This window comes from Delphinus delphis, chromosome 7 (genome assembly GCF_949987515.2).
Source record: "Delphinus delphis chromosome 7, mDelDel1.2, whole genome shotgun sequence".
Lineage (NCBI taxonomy): Eukaryota > Metazoa > Chordata > Mammalia > Artiodactyla > Delphinidae > Delphinus > Delphinus delphis.
The window spans coordinates 93,484,710-93,508,805 of NC_082689.1; the positions used below are offsets into that span (position 1 = coordinate 93,484,710).

The window sequence follows — 24,096 nt, forward strand, 5'->3', positions numbered from 1 at the left end:
ATTTTATCCAATTAGATTCTTCAAACTAGAATACAACTTAAAATATTTTTACCGTTTTAATCAACTCTTGATAAAAAAATGTTAAAATTAAGGCTTTGAGTTGAATTTATCAATTGAAACATATCCTGAAAATTATCTTAGAGAAAATAAATGTTTTTTTAAGAATAGTTTAAATGAATCTACTTGTAAAACCCTTGGAGGACAGAACAGGTCTTTTTAACCTATTTTTTTTTTGCAGTGGAGATGCCACAGTCAAGCAAAGTATGACAATTATCATCAATCATGACAATAGGAACATATGAGTCAGGTCAACACTTATCAAAAAATACTTTGAGTGTCCATTATAATCATATTTCTTCATTTTCTTGCCATATAAAACTGTAAATAAAAACTTTCCAAAACCAAATCCCCCACTTTGCTTATTTCCTATTTGAGCCTACTATCACTGTTCCTCCTTCAATCACCACAAAGTTGTTTTAGAAAGATTTCAAACAAGATTGTTTTCCTTAGTGATATGTAATATTTACTTGTAAAGTAACCATATTCTCTAAGACTGAAAAGGAGAACTACGTCTACATTTTATTTTTGAAACAATGTCATTACATGCAATTTCAGAACCCAAAGGAATTACTGGAAATTAATTCATATAGCTCAAATAGATAAAAATCACATAGCTCTGTTTATTCAGGCAAACTTATAAAGAAAGGCAGACTAACTTCCAGACCATTTCTACTAAAGATAAAGGTACAGCCTATATGCAAGCTAAATTACTGTATACAGTTGTTCTTTAGAGATGAAAAATATTAATCAATTACTTCGCTTTTCTAGGTGAGGGTTGGTGGTGACGGTAGGCGCAATAAGTCAATATTGAAGAAGATATAAATTTCAGGAATCTTAAACTTGCAGCCACCAGGATTTCTATTACCCATTTTCTCCCCACATAATTTTTTTCAAAATAGTATTTGGCAGAAGAATTTCAGATCAAATACATACATATTTTTTCCTATGGTGTTGCTGACTGCTATTTTCATCTTTTTTCAACTCTGCTTCCCATTCCATCCCAATTCAAGGTTGTGCTCAGGATATAGGACAAAAGCTATGCACTGGCAATTTCCACTAAAACGATGAACACCTGCTTTAAGCCCTCCTTTGTCTTGTTTACCAAATCTCATACGTTAATCAATGTCATACGTTCATCAACCAGTCATTTTTCTCATTATGACTCATTTTCTAATCCACTTTCCTCATTCTTTTTTAACTGTAAAATAGATATTTAAAAATGAATCCCAGAACTATGCTTCAGAAGTAGAATATTTAGAAGTTCTCCTGACTTACAGCTTCTCTATTGCTGTTACTCAAGGATAATCCATAAAATCCAGGTTGGAAGAAAAGATTTCACATTTACAACTTCACTAAAAGGCACTTATAATGACTATCAGATTTCATTTCCAAATTCTCTTTCTAAAGTCACATATTTTAATTACAGATATTAAACTATTTATCAAGATGAATTGTATTTAAAAATCCAGTATGCATAATGTACTGAGGCTTGTCTTCAGTTGGTACTGAGCCCTTGTTTTCAGTAGCAAATAAACAAGACATATTTTAAATGCCGAAGTCCTTATACACGAACTCTCCTGACTATAAATAACTCAAATGAGAGCAATATCTCCATAGGTAGCTGTAATTCCTTTACTCTTCACTTTGTAATTGACATCATTTATTGAGGTCACTTCCCTCTCATTAGCTGTCATCTGACACAAATGACATCTCTCTTTTAATTGCCTCTCAACCTTTGGAACAATGAGTTTTATTCCAGATTAATTCCTCAAAAATCACATTCTGAAGCAAGCATTATTAGTTGGAAAGTATCTCTGCCATCAAGGATTTGGTACTAGTACATTTTACAAGAAATAACTTATTTTCCAATTCCCAGTCAGATGCAATTTAGTTAACTCAAGACTGGGAAAAAGACTTTCTATTAAAAAGAATATCTTTTGTTCAGAGAGGGTAATAATAGGTTATTATCCCAAAAGAAAAAGTTAACTGTATCCAAGAGAAATTGAGAAAGACTATATTACGTGGAATAACTGAACTCTGGCATAACCATCTTATTCATTATCCAAATGCTGTAACTCAGCTGTTTTGAACAATATATACGTTAATATACAACATATACTCCTTATATTAATTTTTTCTCATAAATTTTCACTAGACAAATCTATGCAGTACTATAAGAACCCTCTCCCCCCTTCTGCCTCCCACAATAAATTTTTCAGATAGGTGAAATGTACCAAATAAAACCAAAGATCATGTCTGTTACAGTTTTTCTCAAAAAAGGCACCTTTTCTGGACTAACAGTCTTATGAATGCCTGACCCTTCTCATTTCCTCTATCTCCTTGGACTAATTATTCCAAGAGGCTAAGATGGTGTAACATTTTGGTCAACAAAACAAAGAAATTAATTTTCAAAAAACATTACATTGCCAACTGCTCCACCCCGAACAGGTGCATTCTTTACTCTGAATGTACAAAAGAACTTTTAAAAATCAAAAGTAAATTTTGAACCCTATGTTGCTTGACACTTGAACGAATTTCAAAGGAAACTGATATTAAGTGCATTGACAATAAATAATCTATCAAAAAAGTCCTTTTGTTATAATTCAGAGACAGAGTTGTAGTGCTTTTAAAAACAGAACACATTCTAAATATGTGACAACTATCTTCAGTATCTATAGTAGGCTTTTGACGTCATCATCTTCTAAATCAAGGCAAAGCATAACTGTCTTTGCTTGAATTAACAAACGTACAATTAGCATTAAAAAAAAAAAGACATACAACCTGTCATGGCTTTTTTTCTCTTTTCCTTTATTCAGTCATGTGTCTTAACCACAAAATTGCCTCAATTCTTTGGAAACTAATTGTTGGAATACAGAGGGATTTTAGGTTATTCAAACTCTTAAAAAGTAGAACAAGCCACAAAGAGCCAAAGTTATCACATTGATAAACACTGGTAGAGGGTCCAAAAATAATTATATGTAAATGTCCAAATGTAGAATAAGACAAAGATCAATCCATAACTGAGATTAACAGAAAAGTAAAGTCATAGCATTAAAAAGAATATAAAAAGCAAAAAACCAAACTATTTGCTTGAGCCTTGGTAGTTCTATACTTGGCAAACATAGACAGAAGAGGAATTAGAAATATTAGACAACTATTAGAGCCATGCTAATATGAAAACAGACTTCACCACGCATTCAGGTTAAGTAAAATGGTATGTAAGCAGAAGTCTTAGGTAGTCTCCTCTTTACACTCAAGAGGTGTTTGACAAATTTCTAAAACCCAAAATCAAATTTGGGCAAATTCAAGGGCAAATTTCATCACAATCACATTAACTGGAAGTAGTACTTTAATATAACTTTTCCATAACAACTTATAATTTCCCTTAAAGCCATATTCTCAGTTAATTATATGATCTCTAAGTTTTTCCAGTGAGAAATCATTGCACTAAGCCTTAGACTTAGTAGTTTCACTTAGTAAAAACATATATAACACACATACATGCACATCCAAATTTTATTTAACATTATGAAAAAATTTTCTCCAGGAAGTAGGTTTTTCCACAACTTTAAATAATTAATTTTTTTCCTTTTTTATTTTGCTTATTGCTTTTTTTTTTTTTTACCTGGTTCTCCTGTGATATCTCTGCTGTAGGGGGTGGTGGAGATTCTTCACACACTGCAAGGCTCCGAACTAGCTTTAACTTTGAGCTTGACTAAAGAAAAGTATTTAAAATTAACACTACATTCCATAAATCTAGGGCATATCCAAAAGCCCCCTAGAGTTTCTTAAGTTTCTTTATAATAGTTTCTGCCATGTACAGACGTAGGTGAAATGTGCAAATTAAATATATCATTAAATACCATTAAAACCTTTTGTTATGAGGGAAAACAATAACTGCAGTTTTGAAAATAATAGCAATAGCAAGAATGGGAATAACTCCAATCTCAAAACCCAAAGAATGATGAGAAAGCCATTTTCTCTACAGATGAAGAACCATTAAAGATATAAAAGCAGTGCACAAAAGCGACTAGGCAAGACAAAAAACCCAAATAAAACAAAATAAGCTTTCTGCCCCAAAGAAAATATGACAAAACTAAACTGAATGCAGTGCTCTATGAAAACAAAGATTCATCAAGCATGAAGGCCCTTGGCATGCCAGCACAAAATATTTACTATACCTTAGACCTTTTTCCTGTCTGTCCAAATGACTGCAGTGGCCGCTGAATACACAAGAAAGATTTGTATTAAATTTCATACTGAAACAAAAGATTGCTTCTTAGTTCATAATCCTAAACCACAGAGAAACTAACTGCACAAAGAATGGAAAACGAGGAAATCAAAGTTGGTTTCAAGTAAAGAAGTACTGATTCCTCCCAAAAGCACACTTGCAGAAGATTCTCTAAAATCCTTCTGTGGGTTGGCATGTCCTTTAAGTGAGCAAATAGCCACAATTTCTGTGTTAATTGAGCTAAATTGAATTTATAAGGTAAATTCTTAGTAGCAAAATAAAATATACTTCTTTGGTATTCGATAACATATTACACTTTAGCCAAGGTTAGGGGGAAAAAACCCCCACAAAGTCCTGAGGAATTTTAAGTGGCTGTGCTCAGCAAAGTTCCAAACTTACTAAGGAGAATGTTTCAAATGCCCATTGAGTCAGAGTACAACCACCTCTCTACTGAGTCTTTTCAGCACTGTACTTCATAGTACACCCCCAGTTTACTAGCACAGACTCCTACTTGCCTAATCTAGGGTAAGGCAATGAAGCAGAAATGAAGAAAAGTGGGCAAGGTTCTAATATGTATCCTACTTGCCTAATCTAGGGTAAGGCAATGAAGCAGAAATGAAGAAAAGTGGGCAAGGTTCTAATATGTATGTTCAGCTGGACCACCAGATCATCAATCACGCGAATAGGGAACTCACTGGGGTGAGTAGCTCTAGTCTGTGATACCAGGCTTTGGCTTGGGAAAGCAGCTGAAGTCCCTGTGAACCGAAGCCAGATAGGTTTTCTTTCCTTCCACCTCCTTCTAATCTACTTGTTTAACACCAACCCCAAACAGTACAAGGTCCAGGTATCTATCATTTACATTCAATGCCAGGGAGCCAGTTTGGTATCAAACATAAAACAAAGTCCTTAATACCTAGATGAGTATGCTTCACATATGAAAAAAAGCCACCATTTCATTCTAACATCCGAAAAAAACTTCCTTGTAGACCAACAGAAATGAGAATCTACAGTACCAGGGTGTTGTCTCCCATTTTGAGGCCAAAGTTCTTGAGATAAGAAGCACTATATTCTTGGGAATTTTGACCCTGGATTATCCAACATTAAAAATCAGCAGTAACAACAACAAAATGAAAATTAAAAAAAAAGAAAAATGATCTTCTGTTTCTTACAGAGAAGAAAATGGTACAGATGCATGAACAAATGCACACGGCATTACTGCCTAAGAGAGCTTTTACATGTTGGTTCTGTCTTCTCTATTTACTCACTTCTTTAATCAAGAGGATTTCTGTTACTCGCAACTAAAAACAGAATTAAAAGAAGTTATGTTACATAGAGTAAGGGTTTACAGGAAAAAAAAAATCCGAGAAAAGTCAATAGATGAATACGAGCAAAATGCACATGACTAAATGAGTTCTAAGGCAGCAGAAAAGAATTTACGATTTACTCCGGTCCTCTGCTTTAATCCCTTGTAATTCTACGTATCAAAGGCATAGCACTTTCTCTTAAAAGTTTTTTTTAAAAATAAGAGAGATGATTAACTGACAAGTAAAAGCTGCATTCACATGTAGGACTGGATTTCAATTTCTGGCTTTGCTTCTTACGAATAGGTGACCCTGGTCAAGTTATTTCAGTTTACTTTTACCGGTATAAAAGTTAATATTGTTTGTATTAATTCTCAAGGTTCTTGAAAAGGTTCAGGGAAAGGGTAGATTAAAAAAAAAAGGAGGGGGGGTTGGGGGAGGCTGTATATTGTCCCTACAGTAATGTTTTAGAATTTTCAATGACTTACACATGCATTAACCGTCTCAGTTTTAATTCATAAGAAAACTTTGATGAAGGAAGATTAAAAAAAGAAAAATCGGGCTTCCCTGGTGGCGCAGTGGTTGGGAGTCCGCCTGCTGATGCAGGGGACGCGGGTTCGTACCCCGGTCCAGGAGGATCCCACGTGCCGCGGAGCGGCTGGGCCTGTGAGCCATGGCCGCTGAGCCTGCGTGTCCGGAGCCTGTGCTCCGCAACAGGAGAGGCCACAGCGGTGAGAGGCCCACGTACCGAAGGAAAAAAAAAAAAAAGAAAAAAGAAAAGAAAAATCGAAGAGGGGTAAAATTATCTCACTGTGACTTAATATGTTCTAAGCTCCTGCTGTAAGCCACTCTGTGCCAGGCACTAGGCCTATAAAGATGAATAAGACACAATTGTTGGTCTCAAGAGCCTTATAGTCCAGTATCAGAGTTACTAAATAGTAAAACAGAACCCAAGATCTTTAGAATCTTAGTCCTGTGTACTTAATATCACACACCTATAAAAAATCTTGCTGTGAGTCAAATACTACTTGTGAGAGGGAGAATTCTAAAGATGGCCTCCTAACAGGCCCCTCCTCTGGTAATTTAATCGAACTCCAATCTAAAGAATGTTGTGAAGGGATTCTGCAGATGTAATTAAAGTCCCAAATCAGTTGATCTTAACATACAGATAATTCAGCTGGGTCTGACCCAATCAAGTGAGCCCTTTAAAAGCTGAGAGCATTCTTCTGTTGGGAGTGGGGCGGCAGATCAGATTCAAAGGGTGAGAAGGACCTGACACTGCACAGCTGGCTTTGAAGATGGAGGGGACAGATGAAGAGGCCTCCAGGCAGCCTCCAGGGGCACAGAGTGGCCCTTGGCCGACAGTCAGCCAGGAAACATGGACCTCAGACCTCCAGCTGCAAAACACTGAGGTGCCATTGTTGTCGGAATGAGTGTAAAGACAAATTCTTCCCCAGAGTCTTCAGATAAGGGCCCAGCCTGGCCAACCCCTTGGATTTCAGCCTTGAGAAACCCTAAACAGAACTCAGCTGAGCTCAACTAACTTCTAGTCTACGTAACCGTGAGCTGATAAATGGGCATTGTTTTAAGCCTCTAAGTTTGCGGTAATATGCGACGACGCAGCAACAGGAAACGAATACACTGCTATATAAGTAAACTATAAACTGCCAAAGTGGCATTATTCAACAAAAATCACTTATTATTTCATTTCAAACAGCAAAGAGCTGAAATTACATAATAAATACCAGAAAATCTACCATACACACATGCACACACAACAACAAAGCAGAGAAAACAAGTTTGGCATTAAATAAGAATAAATTATTTTTTAAATGAATTTAGTTATTTAAAGCATGCCTTTCACTTTTCTAGCCCCATTTTTTTCCTTTAATTTTTGACCCTGGATTAAGCAGGTTACATATATTTAGATTAAGCAGGTTACATATATTTAGATTAAACAGGTTACATATATTTAGATTTTACCCTAGCCCAAGCCAAGTCTCCTTCTCAATTTTTTTTTTTACTGTGGAAAAATACACAGGAAATTTACCATCTTAACCATTTTTAAGTGTGCAGTTCAGTAGTATTAAATATATTCATAATGTTGTGTCACCATCAGCACAATCCATAGCCGTAACTCTTTTCATCTCATAAAACTGAAACTCTGTACCCATTAAACATTAACTCCCCATCTCCTCTCATTCCAAGCTCTGGCAACTACCATGCTACTGTCTGTCTCTATGATTTTTTTAAAATTAATTAATTAATTTATTTTTGGCTGTGTTGGGTCTTCGTTTCTGTGCGAGGGCTTTCTCTAGTTGTGGCAAGCGGGGGCCACTCTTCATCGCGGTGCGTGGTCCTCTCACTGTCGCGGTCTCTCTTGCTGCGGAGCACAGGCTCCAGATGCGCAGGCTCAGTAGTTGTGGCTCACGGGCCCAGTTACTCCGTGGCATGTGGGATCTTCCCAGACCAGGGCTCGAACCCGTGTCCGCTGCATTGGCAGGCAGACTCTCAACCACTGCGCCACCAGGGAAGGCCTCAGTATTGACTCTTTTCTTGGAAATACCACATTCTCTCTCTGGAAAATGTGAACTGTTCCAGTAACTTTCTTCCCGCTGTCTGCGAGGACAAGATCAGCATGTCACTGCTCTCGGATTTATGTTTCTGTTGTATACATCACTGGGGGCCTGTGATCCTGGAAGATGCCAAGGGGCACTAATCATTTGATTAGAGTAGCTTCCACAGCTTAACAGCTGTTTTCAGTGTTGTTCAAAGTTCTGCCCACAGACCTGTCAACAGGCAACACCTGGGAGCTTGCTGAGGTGCAGAATCTTGGCAGTCTCACCCCACACCTTCTTCAATCTCTTTTGTGGTTTTACAGTCTTCATCCTTTGCCTCCTTAAAGGTGTTGACTTTAAATGGATCTGGCATCTCTGGCTCTGTGGCCCCTTCCCTCTTGGGTGTGCAGTTCATAGCAGGCATCCCCGGGCAATGGGGTGTCCTGGAGGTTGGGCTGGGGATGAGAAAGCTCCCTTGGCTGGCCCCTTTGGTGCCCTAACTAAGAAATCATCTCCAAAACCAAAGTCATAAAGCTTTCCCTCAATGTTTTCTTCTAAGACTTTTAGAGTTTTATAGCTCTTAGGTTTTTGATCCATTTTGTGTTAATTTTTGTTTATGGTCTTAGGTAAGGGTTCAACTTCATTCTTTTGCATGTGGATATCTAGTTTTCCCAGCACCATTTTTTAAAAGACTGTCCTTTCTCCATGGACTTGGCACCCTTGTCAAAATTCGTTTGATCATATACGCAAGGACTTATTCCTGGGCTCTCTAGTCTATTCCACCGGCCTATGTGTCTGTCTTTATGCCAGCGCCACATTGTTTTGATTACTGTAGCTTTGCAGTAAGTTTTGAGGTCATGAAGTGTGACTCTTCCAGTTTTGTTCTTTTTCAAGACTGTTTTGATTATTCCGGGTCCTCTGAGGTTCCATATGAATTTCAGGATGGGGTTTTCTAGTTCTGCAAAAATGACATTTGGGTTTTGATAGGATAATTACATTGAATTTCTAGATCACTTTGGGTAGCATTGACATTTTAACAATATTAAGTTTTCCAATCCATGAACATAAATGTGTTTTAATTTAGTTATGTCATCTGTAATTTCTTTCAGCAATGCTTTGTAGTTTTCATAGTACAAGACTTTCAACTCCTTGATTAAGTTAACTTCTAATTATTTTATTTTTTAATGCTATTGTAGATGAAATTGCTTTTGTAATTTCCTTTTCAGATTGTTCATTGTTAGTGTATAGAAATGCAACTGATTTTTGTGCACTGACTTTGTGTCCTGCTACTTTACCTGAATTCATTTATTAGTTCTAACAGGTTTTTTTTCGAACATGTGTGGAATCTTTAGGGTTTTTTTTTTTTTTTAAACTTTTTTACATTGGAGTGTAGTTGATTGACAATGTTGTGTTAGTTTCGGGTGTTAGGGTTTTATACATATAAGATCATGTCATTTTCAGAGATAATTTTACTTCTTCCTTTCCAATTTGGATGGCTTTTCTTTCTTTCTTGTATAATTGCTCTTAGAATTTCCAGTACCATGTTAAATAGAAATGGTAAAAGTGGGCATCCTTACCTTGTTCTTAATCTTAGAGGAAAAGCTTTCAGTGTTTCACCATTGAACATGAAGCTCAATGTGGGTTTTTCATATATGGATTTTATCGTGTTGACGTAGTTTCCTTCTATTCCTAGTTTTATGAGTGTAAAAACAAAAAATCTTAATAGGTTGTTGTGTTCGATTATGATGATCAGGTTACCTCCCCCCCCCCACCCCCATTCAGTTAATATGGTATACTGCATTGGTTGATTTTCATATGCTGAACCATCCTTGGAACCCACTTGGTCATGGTGTGTAATTCTTTTCATATGCTGCTGAATTCAATTGGCTAGTATTTTGTTGAAGATTTTTGCATCAATGTTTATAAGTGATAGTGGTCTGTAGTTTTTTCTTGCAGTGTCTTTGTCTGGCTTTGGTTATCAGAGTAATGCTGGATACATAGAAAAATAAGTTACAAAGTATTCCCTGCTCTATAATTTTTTGGTAAAAGTTTGGGAACTATTGGTGTTAGTTCTTCAAACACTTGGTAGAATTCCTCAGATCCAGGGCTCTTCACTGTCAGGAGATTTTGATTTTTTGATTCAATCTCCTTATTAGTTATATGTCAATTCAGATTTTCTGTTGTGATTTAGTCTTGGTAGGTTTCGTGTTTCTAGGAATTTGTCTATTTCATTAGGTTATCCAATATGTTGGTTTGCAATTGTTCACAGTACCCTCTTTTAATCCTTTTTATTTTATAGAATAGATAGTAATGTCCATACTTTCTTTTTTTTTTTTTTTGCGGTATGCGGGCCTTTCACTGCCGTGGCCTCTCCCGTTGCGGAGCACAGGCTCCGGATGCGCAGGCTCAGCGGCCATGGCTCACGGGCCCAGCCGCTCTGCGGCATGTGGGATCTTCCCGGACCAGGGCACGAACCCGTGTCCCCTGCATTGGCAGGCGGACACTCAACCACTGCGCCACCAGGGAAGCCCCATATTTTCATTTTTATTTTAGTAATTTGAGGTTTTCTTTCCTGGGTTCTTTTTTTTTTCCTCTGGTTCTCTCTTTTCTTCTGGGTTCATCTAGCTAAAGGCTTGTCAATTTTGTTGACCTTTTTGAAAAACCAACTTTTGGTTTCATTAATTTATCTCTATAGTATTCTTTTCACTTTTAACAGAATTTCATTCATCGTCACAGTAAAAATTTAGCAGCTCCTTTAGCAGACTTTTACTACTTCAGAAAGATCCTAATTAAATTAGAATTTATAAGGCTTAGGGCTAAAGATGTCAATTTATAATTTACATTGTTTGATACTACAGTATAGGACAGGAATTAGGCCAATAAATGGGTTCAGAATATGAAACATCCCTAATATAATTTCAGTTTGAAACTGATATTAATACACTGTCAGAGCTACTAGCTCCTTGCTTAGAGAAAAACTGAGGTTCAATAATAAATGGTTAAGGTGTAATATTACAATAAACACAGACTGCTTTTTAACATACTGCTCTGTAGATCAACTTCGAGGGCAAAGAAAAACAAACATAACTGATGATTTCAGTACTTTGGTCTTTTGTTTACAATAAAAGAACTTTAAACAAATTTAAAATTTATTTCAGAATATGGATCTGGAAGGATCCTCAAAACATTACCCATGTCTTAATTGCTATCCCAAACCAGAGACCTTTACAATTAATAACAAAAGAAGCAAAAATCTAAATCCATGTAGTCAACTTAATATTAAGGAATGATCTATAGGTTTTGTTTTCTAACATTTCTTTGCTTATCATAATGGCTCTGTCTCTCCTTTTTTTTTTTTTTGGCTGCACCATGCAGCATGAGGGATCTTAGTTCCCCAACCAGTGATCAAACTCATGCCACCTCAGTGGAAGCGTGGAAACCTATCCATTGGACTGCTAGGGAATTCCCCATAATGTCTCTTTTGGTCTAATGTTTTCAGTAATCTTCCTTGCTATCTTTGTACCGCTAGGACGAGTTTAGATCTGTTTAAAGTTTATTACGAAAGAAAATAAAGGAAAGAAAAACAAAAGCACTGAAATCATGAACTATGAGATTTACGTATTGCTAAGGAAGAAGAGAATAATCTTTATGAGTTGTACTGTGTTTTCATAAAACTAACTACCAATCAATATCACTCAATTAATAGTAAATCTAACTTATTTTAAAAAGAGGATCATTTTTTATTTGTAATTATTATGAACAAAATTAATGATAACAGTTGACACCTTTCAACTAAGGCTCTTAATATACTTTGAAGACCTTACTAATTCTCACTACTTTTCAAGATAATGGTAATTATATATTTTTAATAATTTTTTTGATGTGGACCATTTTTAAAGTCTTTATTGAATTTGTTATAATATTGCTTCTGTTTTATGTTTTGGTTTTTTGGCCCCGAGGCATGTGGGATCTTAGCTTCTCAACCAGGGATCGAACCCCCACCCCTTGCATTGGAAGGCGAAGTGTTAACTGCTGGACCGCCAGGGAAGTCCCTAATGGTAATTATTGAGAGAAGATAATGAATTGAAGTGTAAATGTCAGCTAAAGGTCAAGAATAGTAAGAACAAAAGAGGCCAGGCTGATATTTTCCACCGGAATAACAGAAAACAACAAAGTTTTCTGAGTTGACAGAGTGGATTTTTAAAAAATATCAATAAACTGACAAACCACCCCCAATCACTAATTTGTTTATACCATTTAATGCTCTGGGCAAAAAGGCACAGGATTAAAAACCCAAAGGCTGTGGAATCTAAAATTGATACAAATGAACTTATTTACAAAACAGAAACAGACTCACAGACTTAGAAAAACAAACTTACGGTTACCAAAGGGGAAAGGGGGGGGGGAGGGATAAATTAGGAGGTTGGGATTAACATATACACACTACTATATATAAAAGAGATAACAACAAGGACCTACTGCACAGCACACAGAACTCTACTCAATACTCTGCAATAGCCTATATGGGAAAAGAATATGAAACAGAATAGATATCCGTATATGTATAACTAAATCACTTTGCTGTACACCTGAAACTAAACACAACATTATAAATCAACTATACTCCAACAACAACAACAACAAAAATCCAAAGGCACAGGATTAAACATCTAAGGTAAAGTCCCTGGAGAAAGTCAAGGACTCTGGTTTATAGTTACCCCGTATATTAAATGAAGATAAAGGATCTTACCATCCACCATCCTAATGATGATATATGTGAAAGTTATTGGAGGAAGTAAAAATATTATGTAAAAGCATTCTACATCTGCAAGATGTGGGGAACATCTTCTTTATACATGTCATAATAAAGCACTGTGAAAAGCAAATGTGCTAGCTATCATGTGTATATATCACCCAGGTTCAATAGAAAGAGCACCAAATCATAGAAATAATTAGAAAAGTAAAATGTAGTATGGGAAGTCAATTTTAAGTTTTAAAAGTTGAACTCATTAAATACTTTTAAAGACAAAAGTACAGTACACAGATAGGGAACTTAATACAAAGAAAAAGTACTGTATTGAAAATTTTGGGAGCTTATGTCAAGAAATAAATTTTACTTTTTTTTAATTACTAAAGAAAAAAAAATCTGATGTTGCATGACAATAAAGGGATCAATCTGAGGAACAATATAGTTGTGCTACTGCTAATAAATAATTAGTAACGATTATGATGATGATTATAAATATCATATTACTAACAGCATCTACCATCTGTTGGGCTTTTACTATGTAGCAGGTACATTACATACAGCCTTTTATCTTTGAGGAAAAAATAGTTAAGATTTGTATGATTTTACATGGACATAATCTTACTGAGCCCTTTAAACAGAAACTTCTTTACATGTTTCCTCAATTAAGGAATTTGATGCCCACTAACCTCACTGTTGGAGAAGTGTGGTCTCCCCCCTGAGCTTTTCTGGTAACCTTATTAGACTGTCATTGCTTTCCTGTCCCTTACTTGCCCTATCCTCCCCTTTTCAAAGAAATACATTGGAACTAACTTGGGGAATACAAGATGTAAAAGTCTCATGTTAATTATCACAGGGCTTGCTATAGAAGCTGAGAATATACTAAACACCTGCTTCAACTGATTCTGTGTATAGAAAATTCACTCATATATATCAGAAGCTGTTCATGCACTCTGGCACATGAGGCCTACTTGTTAACAAGAATCAGTTCTATTATTTCCTCCATAACAAGGGTTACCAACACAATTTGGACTCGCCATCCTACTGTTCAGTAGTTTGTGGGAAGAGGGATCAATGTTTGAACTGCTCCGAAATACGTTTTGGATTGTATTTATAGGTACATGTATACAGATGATCATTCCTAGACAAAGCATTTGTCAAGTACAAAGATACAATTGTCAAACCATGGGAAAGTTGAGTTTGAACCTTAGAGCATAAGATTCCTAATTTTACATTTCAAATAAATGGCAGAAATAAACACAAGTAATTTACCCTAAATTTAATGTGAAAAATCTATCTCTGAGAAAAATCAAAACACAACGACCACATGATTAAGTTATACAAAGGAAACCAAAGCAAACACTCCCCCCACCCATTTATCCCATGTTAAAGGTTAGTGGTAGTCTAACAAATTAAGATTTTTCTGGATTTAGAAACCTGACACCTCACTACCCCAAACCTTCCAAATATTTAATAATCATACAAAGTCCAACATATCACTCAAGATTTGCAAGAGGAATGGTGTGTGTGTGGCAACAGAAAAATTACTAAGCAAAAACCCTTTGTACAATTACTTGGGACCATATCAACAATTCAGAACAACTCCAAAGCAATTATGTGGGAAAGTGAACTTCTTGACATTAATGCACACATACTGCTTGAATTACTTCTAAAGCATTCTTAAGAAATTCTTAAGAAAGTAATCTTAAAAATTCTCTAAAAGATTATAGTTTCAAATAAAACTGAATAAAAAACACAATTAACATTTCTGAAGAATAGAGAGTCACAGAAGCGAAATTATTTATAGAAGAAATGGTCAAGGAGCTCTAGGAGATAATATCTGCTTGGAACCATTCAAGGTGATGCCTAATGTCTGCTGGCCTCTCTCCAGCTTGATGAAATTAATATTATTATTACTTTGGTTTATGCAACTTTATTGAAGAAAAATCAATTAGTAGCAGAGCTATCAGTTTATCACTTATCCATTGACAACTTGCATCATTTACTCAGTGTTATATTAAACAGTGTATTGGAAGATAGATTAGCTAATAGCTCCAAGCCTCCTAACAATGTAAATGAAAATTACAAAATGTGTGAGACCCTATTTTGGAATACAAAGAGTGTTTGACTTCCAATTTCCATTCTCTGTAGAACAAGAGCAGGTCATTCCCTTATTGACATGCATAAAACACATCACATTTTCCATTCTGCTGATGCTATCAATTCAATACCAATTCTCCAGCCACATCAGTTATGAGCATAAAGTATATCATGTAACCTCAAATCTCTAACAGTGGAAGGTTTAAACAAGAATGGATGCTGCTAGAATAATGCTGCTTCCTTTGATGTGACAACTCAGCTTCCACCTTCCTCCCCCTCAGATGATTCTTCAGCACATTAGAGCAGTGAGGAATGGTTTTAGTCTCATAACAAAGTTAGAGTGAAAACACTGGCCACATAATACACATGCTCCATTTTTTTAAAAAAAACTTCTGAATCTTGGGTAACTGTTCTCTTGTAACTACTTTACAGCTTCTAAAAGCACTTACTGCCCAAAGCTGGAAGAACGTAAGTATTCTCAGATGAGCATGTGAATGAATGGAGGGAGGTAAACAAAACATGAAATGAAAAAAGATGAGGTCTGATAGGGGAGCAGCCAGATAAGAAAATAATAAAAGGGACCATAATTTAAAGTTTATTCCAGTTGTAATGAAGGTTATTCTGACTTTAAGGTAGCATCACATGGCATACTTCTGAGTCCATTCCTGAGACAGCCTGCTGTACTTATCTCTGTTTTATAGATCCATGCAATCTCTGGCACTAGGGGATCATCTGGGTTTGGATCACATAGCAGTGAACAAATGAAGAACATTTTATGTAAACGTTATCCTTAACAAACAGTAGAAAATCATAAGATTTCTTTATAGTTTTATACTATGACATCCCTTCATTTAAAAATGAGTTTTTCTAAATAAAATATTAAGGGGATGGTCACGAAATTAAGACTTGGAAATGGATGAAATGTATGCTTCCTTAGGAAAACACTTCCATTTCCCTAAGTCACTTTATTTATTTTTTCGGTACGCGGGCCTCTCACTGTTGTGGCCTCTCCCGTTGCGGAGCACAGGCTCCGGACGTGCAGGCTCAGCGGCCATGGCTCACAGGCCCAGCCGTTCCGTGGCATGTGGGATCTTCCCAGACCGGGGCACGAACCCATGTTCCCTGCATCAGCAGGCGGACTCTCAAACACTGCGCCACCAGGGAAGCCCCCTAAGTCACTTTAAATATTACTATGCTGAAGGAAGACAACAGATATAAATTATATTCACGGTAGCTGACTTTCAGAATGATAGAGAGGAAACCAGAGAATATATTGACTAATTCAAAATTCTTAATAGGGAACCTACATTAATTGGTATATACATCTAAAATTTGAGTAAAAATAATAGTTGCTATTTAAAATTAAACCTTCAGGCAGTATCTTAGAGGTAACAAAAGAAGATGAAATGCCTAGTAGTATTTTTTTTAAAAAGGCATTTCATAATAGGTAACTCCCTATTAAGTTAAGAGGTAACTGTATATTAACTGGATTATTTTTTCAACAAGACACTCTATTCCCTGTTGATTCTTAAAACAGCTGACTTTATTTTACATTATGCGAAAACAGAATGACAATTTTTTTCTAGTTTTATATACTTCATTCCTAATTTCCATTACTTAAATCTCTTCTCTGTATATTATTCCAACTGTAAGCCCCTTGCCAGACACCTTGCACAGAGGCATCTTGGACTTCAAAATCTCCAAGCAGAGTAAATATACCCACATACAGTAAATTCTTGATAAACATTTGAGTAAACAATGAATATAGCATTCAGTGGATTAACATACAACAAATTCTCATATTCTCCTTGTTCCTCCCCCAGTCGTTATAGTCACCATACTATACGGAATGTGATGTCAGAGACCAGGCCCATTTTTCCTTGCTACACTATGTCCTTGCCATGGAATAGGTTTTCAGTAAGTGTTCGGGGAATGCATGAAATTCTCCTGTAGTATGAACAACTGGGCCATGATTCAAGAATGGTCGTCAAAACGTTTTTGTGCTTATTGCCAAGGGCAACACAACAGACATGGTAGGAAATGCAATACAGGCATACCTCATTTTACTGCACTTGGCAGATACTGTGTTTTTACAAACTGAAGGTCTGTGACAACCTGCAAGTCTATCGGCACCATTTTGCCGACAGCATTTGCTCACTTTGTCACGGTTTGGCAATTCTCACAATATTTCAGACTCTGTCATTATTATTTTATTTGTCATGGCGACCTGTGATCAGTGATCTTTGATGTTACTACTGTAATTGTTTTGGGGTGCATCAAACCACATCCACGTAAGACGGCAAGCTTAACCAATGTGTGTGTGTTCTCACTGCTCCACCAACTGGCCAGCCGTTCCCGTCTCTCTCCGTCTCCTCTGGCCTCCCAGTTCCCTGAGATACAATAACACTGAAATCAGGCCAGTTAATAATCCTATACTGGCATTTAAGTGTTCAAGTGAAAGGCAGAGTCACACGTCTCTCAGTTTAATTCAAGAGCTAGAAATGATTAAGTTTAGTGAGGAAGGCATATCGAAAGCTGAGACAGACTGAAGGCTAGGGCTGCTGTGCCAAGCAGTCAGCCAAGTTGTGAGCATAAGAGAAAAGTTCTTGGAGGAAAGTGCTACTCCAGTGAACACACCAATGACAGGAAAGTGAAACTGCCTAACTGCTGATATGGAGAGAGTTGTCTGGATAGAAAATCCAAGCAGCCACAACATTCCCTTAAGCCAAAGCCTAATTCAGAGCAAAGCTCTGACTCTCAGCAATTCTGTGAAGGTTGAGAGAGGTGAGGAAGCTGTGGAAGATTAAAGCCAACAGAGGTTGGTTCATGAGGTTGCAGAAAAGAAGCCATCTCCGTAACATAAAAGTGCAAGGTGAAACAGCAAGTGTGATGTAGAAGCTGCAGCAAGTTATCCAGAAGATCTAATAGCCTCCTACTGGAAAAAGATGCCATCTAGGACTTCCATAGCTAGAGAGGAGAAATCAATGCCTGGCTTCAAAGTTTCAAAGGACAGGCTGATTCTCTTGTTAGGGGCTAATGCAGCTGGTGACTTTAAGTTGAAGCCAGTGCTCACTTACCATCCTGAAAATCCTAGGGCCCTTCAGAATTACACTAAACCTACGCTGCCTGTGCTCTATCAGTGGAACAACAAAGCCTAGATGATAGCACATCTATTTACAACATGGTTAACTGAATATTTTAAGCCCACTGTTGAGACCTACTGCACGGAAAAAAAGATTCCTTTCAAAATATTGATACTACCACTCACTGACATTGCACCTGGTCACCCAAGAGCTCTGATGGAGATGTACAACAAGATTCATGTTGTTTTCATGCCTGCTAACACAACATCCACTCTGCAGCCCATGGATCAATGAGTAATTTCAACTTTCAAGTCTTATTACTTAATAAATACATTTTGTAAGGCTATAGCTGCCACAGACAGTGATTCTTCTGATGGATCTGGGCAAAGTAAATTGAAAGCCTCTGGAAAGATTCACCATTCTAGGTGCCATTCAGAACACGTGTGATTCATGAGAAGATGTCAAAATATGAACAGTAATAGCAGTTTGGAAGAATTTGATTCCAACCCTCCTGTATGACTTTGAGGGGTTCAAGACTTCAGTGGAGGAAGTAACTGCAGATGCAGTGGAAACAGCAAAGGAACTAGAATTAGAAGTGGAGCCTGAAGACATGAATGAACTGCTGCAATCTTATGATAAAACTTCTAACAGACGAGGAGTAGCTTCCTGTGGGTGAGCAAGGAGAGTGGTTTCTTGAGATGGCATCTACTCCTGGTGAAGATGCTGTGAAAATTATTGAAATGACAACAAAGGATTTAGAATATTTGATAAACTTGGATGATGAAGCAGCAGCCAAGTCTGAGAGGATTTGATTCCAATTTTTTTTTTTTTTGGGGGGTACGCGGGCCTCTCACTGTTGTGGCCTCTCCCGTTGCGGAGCACAGGCTCTGGACGCGCGGGCTCAGAGACCACGGCTCATGGGCCCAGCCACTCCGCGGCCTGTGGGATCCTCCCAGACCGGGGCACGAACCCGTGTCCCCTGCATTGGCAGGCGGACTCTCAACCACTGCACCACCAGGGAAGCCCTAATTCCAATTTTGAAAGAAGTTCTGCTGTCGGTAAAATGTTACCAAACATCATTGCATGCTACAGAGAAATGGTTTGTGAAAGGAAGTGTAAATTGATGCAGCAAACTTCACTGTCTTATTTTAAGAAATGGTCACAGTGACCCCAACCTTTAGCAACCACCACCCTGATTAGTCAGCAGCCATCAGCGTCTAGGCAAGATGCTCCACCAGCAAAAAGATTATGCTTTGCTGAAGGCTCAGATGATGGTTAGCAGTTTTTTTAGCAATAAAGTATTTTTAATTAAGGTCTGAACCTTAATTAAAAGTTCATTACGAATTAATACATAATGCTATGGCACCCTTAGCAGACTACAGTAGAGCATAAACATAACTTTTATATATGCTGGGAAACTTCGTGTGACTTGCTTTATCGTAATATTTGCTTTACTGCAGTGGTCTGGAAACGAACCTGCAGTAAGTTCAACGTATGCTATAATCCAAATTAATCGCTTGTTGATAAACGTGACCTGAAAGAGGGAACATTAGGTGTAGAAAAGAAACTAGAAGGAAATCTTTTACTCTTTCAATCACAAATGCAATAGAATTTAAGCATTTTCTCTGATCCAACCAGGATACTGGCATTCTGTCATCACTGAGTGTACTGACTGCAAGCATGAGAATTTTTTGCAAGTGCTATTACTAAAAATGACTAGAAAAATTATGTTATTCCTCTAAATTTCTTAGATAATTACCACCTTACTATACTGAATCAGTGGGGCCTAAATGCTTTTTTACTGCTGTATGAGTTGCTATCAATTTCTAACACATTTCTGGCATATAATGAAGAATAAAATTTTTGACTGAATGAAGGAATGAAATAACCTTTAAAAGAACCTTCTTAAATTATTCTACAAAAATAAGATATAAGTTTCGGCATGTAGCCCTCAAGGTCTTTAGGATGTAGAAAGAATGACAGAATATTTTCTCCAAAAATGAATTCTTTATTCATAGGGTTAAACTGAAACAGAAATGTTTGGCTTCCCTGGTGGCACAGTGGTTGAGAGTCCGCCTGCCAATGCGGGGCACACAGGTTCGAGCCCCGGGCCGGGAGGATCCCACATGCCGCGGAGCAACTAAGCCCGTGTGCCACAACTACTGAACCTGCACTCTAGAACTTACGAGCCACAACTACTGAAGCCCGCACGCTTGGAGCCCGTGCTCCACAGCAGGAGAAGCCACCACAAGGAGAAGCCTGCACACCAGAGAGAGGAGTGGTCCCCGTTCACTGCAACTAGAGAAAAGCCCGCGCGCAGAGTTTTATGCCTCCTCCCTTGAATCCGGGCAGGCTTTATTGACATGTGTCATCAAAAGACAACAGCGGAAGTGACATTCTGAGACTTCTGAGCCTAGGTCAAAAGAAAGCTTGCAGCTTTGCTTGGCTATTGGAACATTCTTTCTGGAACTCTGAGTTGCCCATAATGAGTCTGATTACCTGAGCCTACTGTGCTGGAGGGACCACAGGTAGGTGCTCCCAGTTCCAGCTGAACCTACATTCCAGCCATTCCCACCAAGGGGCCAGATATGTGAGTGAAAGAGTTGTGGACCTTCCAGGCCAGCCCACCTGCCATTTAAATATCAGTGAGGGATCTCTTTTGACGCCTTGTATGAGAGAAGATTCACTCAGCCAAGCCCTTGTGCCAAACCCTGACTCACAAATCATGAGATATTAAAAAACAAAATGTTGTTTTAAAATTGTGAGCTTTGTTTTGTGATCAGCTGTTGTATAGCAATAGATAACAGGAACACTGAGAAGTGAACACTGTGAGTACTGCTTGAAACAATTTTTATCTACCTTGAATCTGTGGACCAACTCATCAATTTCTATCCATGCCTAGAATTAAAAGCCTTCTGAGGGGTTAGTTCTAAGTCATCATACATGTGTAGCATCAAAAGCCTCAAGTGACCTTTTCTTCCCCACCAACCTCTTTTCTCAGTCATAGTTGATCAATTGCTTCCCCTAGGGTTGTTTTTGCCAATACAACTCCTGCAGTTTCAATCTCTCTAATTCTAATCTCCTCTAATCTTAGGTTATTTTCGACTCTCACAACACGGATAGGCGCAGAATGGAACGAAAAAGTATAAAGCCACTAAAAAAACATATTGGCCACATACAAATAAAAAGAAATATATTACATGATACAAGCAAATCAAAGAGCTGGACTCAACAAGCTAATCCAGATGACTCCAAAAAACAGCTGGTAGGCGTGTCGCTAAAGGTCAACTTACCCTTTTACAATTCTGAAAGTGAGTTTTGTATGAAAAGTATAATTATATATAGAATATTTAATATTTGTAGCCAGGGGAAAAAATCCTGTTTACCTGCAAATCAATATTGTTGTCAATGCAACGTTCATTCTTCTCTGCCAAAATCTTCCCATAGTTTTCAGATTTGATAAGATTTTCAACTCCGGTTGTATCTTTCACTTCTGCCTCCAAATCCTTCATTGTTTCAGTTTCATTTTTTACAGTAACAGTATCAGACATCCTCATTAGCAAAGGTTATTTTAGAATTCTACAGGGAACTTGAAGCCTTAGCAAGCAAGAAAAAAAAAATTAATTCAGTTTGAAATATTTCTTACATTGAGTTAGTGCACAACATTGACTAAATGCCTTCTATGTTCCAGGAATAATGTAAAATATACACGGATAGAAGCAAAATTCCTGCTTCTAAGGAACTGTAAAATACAGTTTAGTGGCAGACATATTCAAAAATAAAAAATCATAAAACAATGAGATAAGGGCTATAATAAGGGTATGAGGTGATTTTGATGCGCACACCACTTGTGAAAATTCCCAAGAAACATTAAGGAATAAGCCCTATTGAGATGTAAGGTAATGGCTGGAGAATTATAAATGCATATTTAGATGACATCAGAAATCTTTTTCTCTGAAGGGATATTATAAGTATTACCCTGTGAAAAAAAATTTTCCTGTCATAGCTTTCATCTAGATTTCTGAAATTTCTAATTTGTTACATTAACCTGCAATTCCAAAAGGAAATAACTTAAAAAATAGACAGTAACATTCTATACAAAACACAGTTGTGAATCTTCACTAATAACTGTTCAGCGTTATGAATCAAGCATTGAAAACTCTCCTGACTCATGTGATTCAGGGCCAAACAACACATATGGGCTCTATAGATCAGATATATAAGATGCCAATATATTTCATATCTTTAGTGAGTTTAAGACAACAATGGGGACTTTACACTGAATATCAAATAGGAATGTATCAGATAAAGCTGTCATTTTAGGACATGTGAGAAATGTGAACCTGAACAGCAGAACTTGATGTAAACCACTCCGTTTTTTCTAGCCTTATTGAGATATAATTCATATATAACAATGTGTAAGCCTAAGGAGTACAACGTGATGATCTGATACACTTATATACTGTGAAATGATTAACATAATCCATCACACCACATAATTAAATTTTTGTGTGTGTGGTGAGGACAAAGACGACTTATTTCAAAATGCATCCAAAAAATGTAGATGAATTGATGGAGAGGTAGAGGGATGGATATAGATGGACAGATGCAGGTTAAAGCAAGTAAGATAAAATGTTAACGATAGAATGCAGGGGTGGTTAAATGGCTGTTCACCGTAAAATTCTTTCAACTTCTCCGTATTTCTGAAAATTTCTTAATAAAATCTAGAAGGGGGTGAAAAAAACAGTAGAACTTGTCTTTCCTATATAGAAAATTCAAGAGTTCCTTTCCTGAAAGAATGTTTTGCAACTAAGTATCTAAACAGATTTCAGGAATCCATAAATACATCTGAAAAGCTTAAAAAAAAAAAAAGTCTTCCTTAATTATATCCACACCAAAGTTAAGTGGTTCATTCTCAAAACAGTAAGGTGACTAAGGCGGGAGGGGGTACTTAAGTACTCTTGGCTCCTTGCTTTTTGTATATGAGATTTTGAAAGAAAAAGTGAGATGTTTTTCTCAAGTGACAAGACAGGTTACCTGATGTGTTCTATGGATTTGGGATTGTGGTGTCCCACAAAAATAAAATAAAATAATCCAAGGTTCTTTCTCACAGTTGTCAACCAGGATGTCAATTGTCTTGACCAATTTGGAATCTGGCAGGAGGAGTCCCATGTCCTTGTCACCACTGTAGATTCCTGGACTGAAATGGACTGTCTTGGATCAAATATATCATTCCTTTCAGTGGCCTAAAATTCAAACAAAAGAAAACATTATAACAAAATAGCCGAGGGAAATGAAACACTACACAGTAAATTGGAAATGAAAAATATTACTGCTGGTGACTTTATTATTTTCTTGTCCTAAACAAGAGCCAGAACACTTAATTACAACCAATTCTGACATGCATTGGTTTTGTGAGCCTGGGTAAACCATGAGGCCACCTAGAGAGTTTTGCAGTAAAAGCAGAAGGAAGAAGAAAGCAAGGGAATGTATTAAGAACCAAGTATGTGGTCTGTGTTGTAAGGGAGATATAATTTTCGTTTTAAAAGGTTTTACCAAGATCAGAACCAGGAACACTTGCCTCCAAGAACTATGATTTTTAGAGTTTCTTCCAGAGCTACAACTCTATGGACTTAAGACAGTAATTCTGAAAAATAATCACATTCCAGGTTTTTAAAAGTCCAAAAGAACAAAAGCTATGATAAGCCATTTAACATTTTCAAAGAAACGCACATTGCCTATAAAGGGTGGCGTGACTATTTATAAAGACATCTGAAAGACTAAAGCCAAAATTCTCTCAGTGTCATCTGTTTTGAAAGTTAGTTTCATTTAAAACTTTTCTGGTGCAAGTGACTACATAACAGCAAAAAAACACTCTAAAAATCCTATATAGCTCTTCCATCTTCCTTTGACAATTTTGTTGTCAATGAACACAACAGCACAATTTTAAGGTGAAACAACTGAGCAGAATGAGGTCCAAGTATCAAGAGATAAAATACTAATACTGCTGAGCATG

General features: G+C 37.0%; 1 protein-coding gene across 7 annotated transcripts in view; it reads right to left on the bottom strand.

The window, feature by feature from the left end:
• The window catches only part of R3HDM1 (R3H domain containing 1), a 114,299-nt gene extending 91,043 nt beyond the window's left edge, over positions 1 to 23,256 (bottom strand). For 5 of the 7 annotated variants that reach the window (XM_060016885.2, XM_060016883.2, XM_060016882.2 and 2 more), the window contains exons 1-4: positions 23,118 to 23,256; positions 21,467 to 21,677; positions 4,242 to 4,283; positions 3,686 to 3,775 (exon numbers count right to left, since the gene is read on the bottom strand). In XM_060016885.2, the coding sequence (XP_059872868.1) occupies positions 3,686 to 3,775; positions 4,242 to 4,283; positions 21,467 to 21,637 (303 nt within the window). In that variant the 5' untranslated portion in view covers positions 21,638 to 21,677; positions 23,118 to 23,256. The remainder of the gene's footprint in view (positions 1 to 3,685; positions 3,776 to 4,241; positions 4,284 to 21,466; positions 21,678 to 23,117) is intronic. The other 2 variants (XM_060016886.2, XM_060016884.2) reach the window with 1 other exon arrangement.
• Positions 23,257 to 24,096: the final 840 nt, after the last annotated feature.